The sequence below is a fragment of the Cheilinus undulatus genome, linkage group 14 (assembly GCF_018320785.1).
Source record: "Cheilinus undulatus linkage group 14, ASM1832078v1, whole genome shotgun sequence".
In the NCBI taxonomy this organism is placed as follows: Eukaryota; Metazoa; Chordata; class Actinopteri; order Labriformes; family Labridae; genus Cheilinus; species Cheilinus undulatus.
The window spans coordinates 45,772,221-45,781,508 of NC_054878.1; the positions used below are offsets into that span (position 1 = coordinate 45,772,221).

The following is a 9,288-nucleotide window of genomic DNA, read 5'->3' on the forward strand; positions in this document are numbered from 1 at the left end:
GCCTCACTGACTCAGTTAAGGTCAGAGGTCATGACTCAACCATCTTAGAGAGACTGGGCAACAATGGCATCATGGGAGAGTTCCAAGACCAAAACCTCTGCTGACAAAAAGAACACAAAGACTCATCTCACATTTGACTGAAAACATCCTGATGATCCCCAAGACTTCTGGGAAATATTCTGAGGACTGACCAGCCAGAAGAGGAACTTTCTGAAAGGTGTGTGTCCCGTTAACATCTGGAGTAAAACTAACAGCATTTGGTAAAAAGAACATATGGTTTATATGCTACCTTTAGGGAATGTCATCAGGAGGCACGGTATCAACTTCCACAGCTATGCTGACGACAGCTTTATGTTGCCGGGCCACTTGATGCCCTTTTTAACTGTATTTTAGACATTAAATCATGGATGTCAGAGAACTTCCTTCAGCTCAACCAGGACAAAACTCAGGTTTTAGTCACTGGTGCAGGGGACAAGAGAGAGAAACTGGTCAGCAAACTCAAAGTACTATCTTTAAATCTGTATGAGCAAGCTGAAAATTTAGGTGTTTTATTTGATTCAGATTTTAGTTTTGAACCACATAATCGTGATATCACCACGCACTTGAACTAATGTATTTTTCTTTAAATTGTATGTTGTGTGTAAAGCACTTTGTGCTACATTGCATTGTATGAAAAGTGCTATATAAATAAAGATTGCTTGAGATTGAAAAAGAACATCATGCCAACAGTCAAACATGGTGGTGGCAGTGTGATGGTCTGGACCAGGACCTGCACCACTAGATCCACGAGTTCTGCTGTCTACCAGAAAATCCTGAAGGCCAACGTCCGTCCATCAGTTCATGACCTCAAGCTTGAGCTCTCTTGGGTTATTCAGCAGGACAACGACCTGAAACACACCAGCAAGTCCACCTCTGAGTGGATCAGAATAAACTAAATCAAGGTTCTGGAGTGGCCCAGTCAGGGTCTGGACTTAAATCCAACTGAGATGCTGTGGTGTGACCTTAAATGGCAGTCCATGCTGGAAACCCCTCCAATATGGCTGAGTTCAAACAATTCTGTGAAGAAGAGTGGGACAACATTCCTCCACAGCGATGAGAAAGACTCATCAGCAGTTATCACAAACACTTGATTTCAGTTATTGCTGCCAAGGATGGAACAACCAGGTATTAGGATCAGGGGGAGATTACTGTTTCACACAGGGACAGAGAGGTTTGGATTTTTATCCCTTAATAAATAAAATCATCATTTAGAAACTGACTTTTCTATTTACTTGGTTGTCTTTGTGAAATGTTAAGATTGGTTTGATGATCAGAAACATTTAAGTGTGATAAATATGAAAAAACATCTGCTGTTCTCACAAAATCTGGTTGATTATGTGCTTGAACAGAACCCCAGATAAAGCCTTTAGTAGTCTTGTTTGGACCCCAGACCGTTTCGGATGTCTGAATGAGTGTGTAATCTAACACTATACCAGAGTGTGAGAAATACACTCAAATGCTGATGAAACATTCAGTGGAGAGATTATGTCTGGGTGTTATTGGAGCAGAACTTCTCATCTTTATCTTCACAGAAAACAAACACTAAGTCATCGACTGGTACACTCCCCCTCTCATCCTCCCCTCCGCCCCCTCTGTGGGGCTGACATGTCCAGTCTTGTCCCTCTGTGCAGCTCTAACAGCTGCTCTGAGCTCAGGAGAAGGAAGTTTGAAACTGCAGTTATGTTCATGTCATAAAAAGTCTAATGTCATAAAAACAGGAGGTGTCCATGATCCTGTGGTAAAACAAAGACAGTCACCTCTGACTGTTCTTCTTTCATTTATCACTGGACCAAAACAGCTTTCTCCTCACACTTCTCCTGATTTTATCACATTTACTCACATCTACGACCTGAAACTAGTACATTGGTCGGCCAGGATCTGTCATCAGAGTGACTCTGTGACTGTTGAGTGGACATCAGAGTGACTGTTGAGTGGTCATGAGTCACTCTGTGACTGTTGAGTGATCATCAGAGTGACCCTGTGACTGTTGAGTGATCATCAAAGTGACTCTGTGACTGTTGAGTGATCATAAGAGTGACTCTGTGACTGTTGAGTGGTCATCAGAGTGACCCTGTGACTGTTGAGTGGACATCAGAGTGACTCTGTGACTGTTGAGTGATCATCAGAGTGGCTCTGTGACTGTTGAGTGGACATCAGAGTGACCCTGTGACTGTTGAGTGATCATCAAAGTGACTCTGTGACTGTTGAGTGATCATCAGAGTGACTCTGTGACTGTTGAGTGGTCATCAGAGTGACCCTGTGACTGTTGAGTGGACATCAGAGTGACTCTGTGACTGTTGAGTGGTCATCAGAGTGACTCTGTGACTGTTGAGTGGTCATCAGAGTGGCTCTGTGACTGTTGAGTGGTCATCAGAGTGACTCTGTGATTGTTGAGTGGTCATCAGAGTGACTCTGTGATTGTTGAGTGGTCATCAGAGTGACTCTGTGACTGTTGAGTGGTCATCAGAGTGACTCTGTGACTGTTGAGTGGTCATCAGAGTGACTCTGTGACTGTTGAGTGATCATCAGAGTGACTCTGTGACTGTTGAGTGGACATCAGAGTGACCCTGTGACTGTTAAGTGTTCATTAAAGTGACAGAGACATGACCAGGAGATGTAGCATTTGCAGTTTTATTTTAATTAACAAAGTATCAAAAACAAAAGTTAACAGATGACAGAGATAGAAGAGCACATTGGTATTAGCAGTGCAGTTGTACTTGACGGACCAGAATGGATTAATTTAGGCTACGATGCTCCAAAACTCAAAATGCTACAAACAAAATAAGAAGAGCCTCCTGTAGAAGGCACAACAGTTTATAAACACAACAGTCTGTTAGCTATCTATTAGCTCTGACTATAAACAAATCCATCCACAACAATAACACATGAACACACGCAGACGCCTGCGTCCCTTTGACCGTGTGACTGTCAACATTTACTTTTATATCACTCACCATGAACACTAAAAAAAGCCTCAACCATGCAAACATAAATATAAAACTTCAGTCCTCACCATTTACATGTAGAGTAATGCTCTGTGCATGTGCAGCTCCTCTGTTTTCAAATACTTTCCTCAGAGGTTTCCATCAGTGCTAATGCTAAAGGATGCTAACATCATGTGCAGTGTTTGGTGATTTACAGGAAATGACTGAAATACTTCACTGATGGATGAATGCTATGATAACTCCTGTTTTTGCACTCTTCAGTGTTGATTCCACATAAAAGGATAACAGAGCAGAGAGAGGGGAAATGGACAGAGATTTGGCAGGATTTAAAGCCATCATATCATCTTAGACAACCTCAGCGTCAGGCATGCTAAAGCTGCTGCAACACTTCAGATACCTAGCTAATGATATCTAGTGAACACACAACTTACAAAGCAAATGTTAATAAAATACGCTTTATAAAAGTACAATCCTTTTTTTGTTTTTGCTCTGTTGAGACCAGAAGAGGCATGTGGTGTTTATGTACAGTAGCACAGATTTTAAAGTAGAAAACAACCCGTCAGAGAAATAACACTCATGTAGCTCCATCCTCAGAGAATAGAAGCCACACTAGTTTAGTTTAAGAGGAAAGCAGTGATAAATAAAGTGAACCTGTGAAATTATTAACATTTCTGATGAGCTAATATGCTTCCTAGCTAATATACAACTGTAAAGTACAGGACGGTATGGTCTGCATGTTAGATATCATACTCATTAACAGTGCTACTTATTCGACGCAGGCTTCAGGAGGAGATATACCGGCTTTTAACCACATGAAGGCATAATGGCAGCAGCTCTTCAGCCATGTACCACCTCAAAATGAAACACTAGGGGCAGTATAGAGTCAACACAGCAGACAAACCACAATTATCCACATCAGAGCAGAGTTTCTCTGCTCAGTGACAAATGTCTTTCAAAATAGCTGGGACGAGGAAGTTGGTGTAAATGTGGAATAGGAACAAGACAGGCATGTCTTTGTGGGTGCACAGTCGAGTCATGGTTACCCAAACGTTGATCCGAAGGGACTACTGGACTTAGTTAAGGTTCTTAAAGACACTTAAGGCCCGAACATACTCCAGTGTACTGTGAGCGGAGCAGACTCTGCGGTCATCAGAGCTTCCATAGTCGAGTGCCGCCGCATAGTAGTTTCCTGTGAAATCCTACATTTCCCACAATCCTTGCACGTTGTTTACATTTTTCTGTCATAGCGTCCTACACTGACGAAGTCTGCTGGCTTTGCAAAGCAATAAAAATGCAGGTTGGTGTCACATTTAACGCGGATCGATGTAAAAAATACATGCCGAGCAATGTTTTGTGTGAAGCCAGTACGCGGAGCGGAGTCTGCGCAGTCATAAAATTTGAGCTTTGCGCGCACGGGCCTTGGGGACGTCCACACGGACCTCCGTGGAGTCCGTTCCGCCTGAGTATATTTGGGCCTTTAGCCTCTCCTCCATGAGGAAGAGAGGAACCTTAACAAAGTCCAGCTGTCCCTTAAGGTCAAAGTTTGGATTAACGAGACGAGTGTCGGCCCCATCCACAGATGTTTGAATTAGTCTGGTTCTTCATAAAAACATATCTGATTAGTAGATTTTGACACTATAATAATACTAAAGACACATCTACAAGAAGCCTTTTGGGTTGCTATAATAGTTTTAGCTGACAGGGTCAGTCTTTAACTGGGATGATCACAGCTGATGTTGGTGAAACTGGGCCAACAGTGAGTTCGGCCCAGCAGATGTCAGTCACCTGAGCTGATCTAATGTGATTATTGATGCCACTTTTATGTTGATTTAGATTCTAATTTCACATTACACTGACCTCCCTGAATGTCATGTTGACATCCCCCCTCAAACACGAGGTTAGACAGCAGTATATCTCCACCCTTACTCGCCCAGGCTACCACGTCCCGTCTGTGGCCAATACCCTGACAGCGAAGAACCTGAATTATACAGACAGACTTCTACAGCTGGCGTCGGTCCTGAGTGGTTAGTATTAGCAGCAAATTTAGAAGTTCATGTACAGCAGACGGGGTCGATAATACAGCTATTACATGTCATACAGTAGATACGTAATAAATATAAATCTGTCTATACTAAGCACAAACCACGTTTTTAAAGTCGGTGACTTTCAGATCAGACACTCGTTTACATGTTCACACTCACGCAGTCATCATGTCTCTAACTGAAGGACAGTAAATCCATGAATACACACTTTGGTACAAAAATCAAACTCTCAGTCAGGCGCTACTTGACTCCAAACATCAGTTAGCCGATGCTTCTGTTCTGTTTTTAGTGCTTTAGTTTCAGTCCTTGGACCTGACTGTTCAAAGAAACAATGCATGTAAAGGTGCAGTCGTTTATATTTCACTCTGTCCAATCAGCAGCCACGGTTTAAGGGAGTGGAACGCCACCTTCTTCTCTCTAGCAGCTTTTAGGACGGTGAAAAAGACCGAGAAGTCATCCAGAGATGGCACTGTCATTCTCAGGTCATGAGTCTGATCACAGTGAACCTGATCCGGGGTCAGAAACCCCGTGTCTAGAGGTGGCTGGGACACTGAACGTGGTCCAGGGTCAGAAACCCCCCGTCTAGAGGTGCTACTGTGGAGAGAGACGTGGGTAAAGAGGAGGTGGCAGTGTTGCTTGTGGTGGCAGAGGAGGTGAGGTTGTGGAGTTGTAAAGTGCTCTCCTTGATGTGCTGGATGAAAAGGTTCCTCTCGTCCTCGGGAGTCTGGCCGTTTTGTGCTCGGACGATGCAGGTGGGTCGGTGCAGGTTGAGCATGTAGACCAGCTGCTGCTTCTGCTGCTTCAGCTCCTCAATCTGAGCCTTCAGGTCGGCATTTACGCTCTCCAGTTTCTCTGATTCCTACAGACGGAGGGAGGGGAATTCAATCACTGCTGCTGTAATTTTCACATTAAGCTTCCATAGACACAATTTTTTATTTCTTCTATCTTTTCTAAACATTGTAAAATGTTTAAATGTGTGAAACATTCAGAATCCTCTCTGTGTAACTCAGTGATTAATTAAAGGTTCTGTATTTTTGCATTTCATCCTTTTTTCAGGGAGGATTCTTGAATTTTAATTATCATTGTTTGCACACTGAAAGCGTGAGTCCTGCATGTTTAATCCTTAAAGAAAATAAAACTGGGATCAAGATTAAATACACTTCTACAGCTAAACACTACAGGCCTTTATGAGGAACCCAGCTAACACTAAAGTAAAAGCATCAAAACTATAAAATCTTTAAATTATGAAATTTAAATATTTTGATATTCAAACCTGATAATAAAGCCATTTAAGAAATTCAAATATTAGTACATGATGATTGAATTTACTAGCAAACCTTTCCTTGAGACAGCCATATACTATACTGAGTGATTTTTGTGGTATAAAATATTTTGCATATCGAAAATTGACGGAATAAAAAAATTGACCTTTTGTAGACCCTCTGTCTTCTCCTTCTTCTTGTTTCTGCACTTGGCAGCAGCGATTTTGTTCCTTTCCCTCCTCCTCTTTCTCCTCTCGTACTCCTGAGGAGTGATCTAAAAACAGGTGAAAAGACCACATGTTAATATTTACACCATGAGGAAAACCACACTCTCTTCTTCTACAGCATCAAAGAAACACAGATGCAGTTAACCTCTGCCTCACCTCTCTCTTCATTGCAGAGACACCGGCAGCGTTCTCCGGCGCCCGATCAGAGCTGGAGCTGGCTCCGTCAGAGCTCACGTCAGCGCTGAGCCCGTTGGAGAGCCTCTTGGTCTGGATGGCGAGACGCAGCTCTTCTTTCACGATGGGTGTGAAGTTGGTAAAGTCGTCCAGGGTGAGCGTGCCGGGCGGGGAGAGGCAGGGAACCAGGGCGGAGCAGCTGATGTCGGCCAGCGAGGGACCCGGGTGCTGCAGCATCATTCTGGGAACATGACGAGTCATCAGTTATAACCAGAAACACCAGCGTTAACACGTCCAACATCTGCTCTAAATGTGGGGCAGTAACTTTCTGTATGATGTTCAAGTATAGTTTAATATTGGAATCAGCCAAACTTTAAGTCCACAGACATTTAACTTTTCATGTCAGTCATTATCAGGGTATTTTTATAGGGACTACCATATTATCCTCTTACTATAATAATCACTGTAAATTCTATAATTGATGCTGTCCTGTGATTGGTTGATCAGTGATAATTATCTTATCTTTTCAAGTGAGATGAAAGAAACACAAAATTTTTAAAGCTAAGTTTGCTCAGGGTAAGAATACAGCCACATGTTACACACTGACTTTATGCAAAAAGCTGTTAGAACTTTTATTTTCAAACAGTTTAAAAACCAAATAAATTCAGCTAATGACTTCAGAGCATTTAAAATGTTTATGCCAAAAACTGAAAAAGCTCACTGGTCAGTTATTATAAAGCTGGTTTAATAGTATTTTTCTGTTATTTAATAATGACACTGGTCAGTTATTATAAAGCTGGTCTTATGGTATGTTTCTGCTGTGTGATAATGACACTGATCTTTCAAAAGGATGTACAAACACAGGTTGTAGGAGGACTTCTCTGTTGAAATGTCAAGATGAATTATTGCATAAGAAAAATAAGAGCTAAATCTGCAGAATCACCTTTACATAAACAAATACTGACATATTTATGGAGACAGGGCTGGAACAATTAAAGTGGGTGTGGATGTTTGTTATCTAAACAGAGGAGTTAGTCATGGAGAATTATGACTGTCAGCATGACAAGACCATTATCAGGTTTAAATATCAGCTCAGTGGGAACAAAAACATTTATATAACCAAATTCAGCAAGTTATTCTGTGATACTAACCCAGTCTCTCTAAAATTAGACTCTGATAGGATTTAACTTTAAATTGACTATTTATTTAGCACAATTACATATTTTTACAGATTTATTACTAGTTTAATAATTGATTTTTGTTATAATATGATCCAGGCTTTAGCGTAAAGATTTGGTGGGAAAGCTTTAAAAATAATAAATCGCTTTATTTTTCATTAATGATTCAGTTTGGATGATTTTTCACTTCTAGAGTTTAAAAACAACAGAACAGACTTTAATCAGTGGTCAGCCTTATAAATATCTATTCAGGTTTAAAGAAAAATGAACTCTTTAAAATGGGAGGAAAACCACCATGATAAAAGACTGATCGGATTTGTTTCTCCTTATGTGTCTACATTAAGTTAAAGTTGATTTTATTGTAGTTTATTTTAAAAAAGCAGTAATAATCAATAAAGGAAAAAATCTCCTGGAAGTGTTATTTTCTTCATAATTAACATAAACAAAAGAAAACAGCCTTAAAAAGTCAAAATTATCTCAAAAAAAGTCCTAAAGTAGCTAAACGAGCAAAAGTTTAAAAGTTGTAAGAGTTATTTTGGCTATTGAGTTTTATTTTGAAAAGTTTTTATATCTGCTTGTTTTTTAAACTTAATTCCCAGGTCTGTATCATTTTTAAAGCTGTGATATTAAAAAAACACGAGTTAACCTGAAACGGTTGTTAACGGAAAATATACTTGAAAATGCTACTTATCTGGATTTACTTTAAGTTCGCTCGTTTTTGTTTCATTTCGATAAGAAGTTTTAAAGCCGTTATAAAGCTGAGGCCATTGACATCTTTAAAAAAGCAGTATAACACTTTTAAAAACACAGATTATGTCTTCAATCGTACTAAACTAGCTTATTTCTTCTTAATTCATCTTACAATAACCGGTAGAAGGACGTTTGAGAGTTTGACTGAAGTGTCCCGGGAAACACGGGACGCACCAAACACCGGTGACCACCTCATTCATAACACCTCCAGTGACAGTAAAAACAGCCCTCCGTGACAAACCTGGTCCCCGGAAACAAAAGTCCGTCCTACCTTAAAGCTGTGAGTCTGTGGATCAGTTCCAGTGAAGCGTAGAGGCTAAAACCGCCTTTTTATAGTTTTATTCGTTCCTGTTTCTCCTCTCTCGATCCTCTCAGAGCTCTTTCTGCTTCTGTTGCCGCCGTTGCATCACCCCGATTTATATGACTCAGAAAGGGGCGGGTCAGAGTGACGCAACGTGGAATGCTACTAGAAAGAGCCGAAGGGCGGGAGAGAGGGAGACCACAGAGGGTGACGTCATCCTATTTATAGAAGGCTGAGCCTGCGATGATGCAATCCTCCAGCCTGGAGCTCCTCTAACCCCGCCTCCTCCTCCTCCTCTCCCTTCCTCACCTATTCCTCACCCCCTGCCCTAACAGAGCTCCTCCCACCCCTCCTTCCCCCTCCTCCCCCT

General features: G+C 41.3%; 1 protein-coding gene across 1 annotated transcript; it reads right to left on the reverse strand.

Annotated features, from left to right (window-relative positions):
- Positions 1–2,656: 2,656 nt before the first annotated feature.
- On the reverse strand, positions 2,657–9,020 carry atf3 (activating transcription factor 3). Its single transcript, XM_041805629.1, has 4 exons — positions 8,889–9,020; positions 6,672–6,930; positions 6,455–6,562; positions 2,657–5,885 (listed from the first exon to the last, which is right to left on the reverse strand). The coding sequence occupies exons 2-4, from the start codon at positions 6,927–6,929 to the stop codon at positions 5,559–5,561; spliced, it is 693 nt and encodes a 230-aa protein (XP_041661563.1). The 5' UTR covers position 6,930; positions 8,889–9,020; the 3' UTR covers positions 2,657–5,558.
- Positions 9,021–9,288: the final 268 nt, after the last annotated feature.

Coding starts and splice junctions, on each gene's coding strand:
- atf3 (XM_041805629.1), bottom strand. CDS start 6,929: ATGATGCTGCAGCACCCGGGTCCCTCGCTGGCCGACATCAGCTGCTCC. Junction 6,563..6,671: donor TCTCTGCAATGAAGAGAGAG/GTGAGGCAGAGG, acceptor ACCTGTTTTTAG/ATCACTCCTCAGGAGTACGA. Junction 5,886..6,454: donor AGACAGAGGGTCTACAAAAG/GTCAATTTTTTT, acceptor CTCCGTCTGTAG/GAATCAGAGAAACTGGAGAG.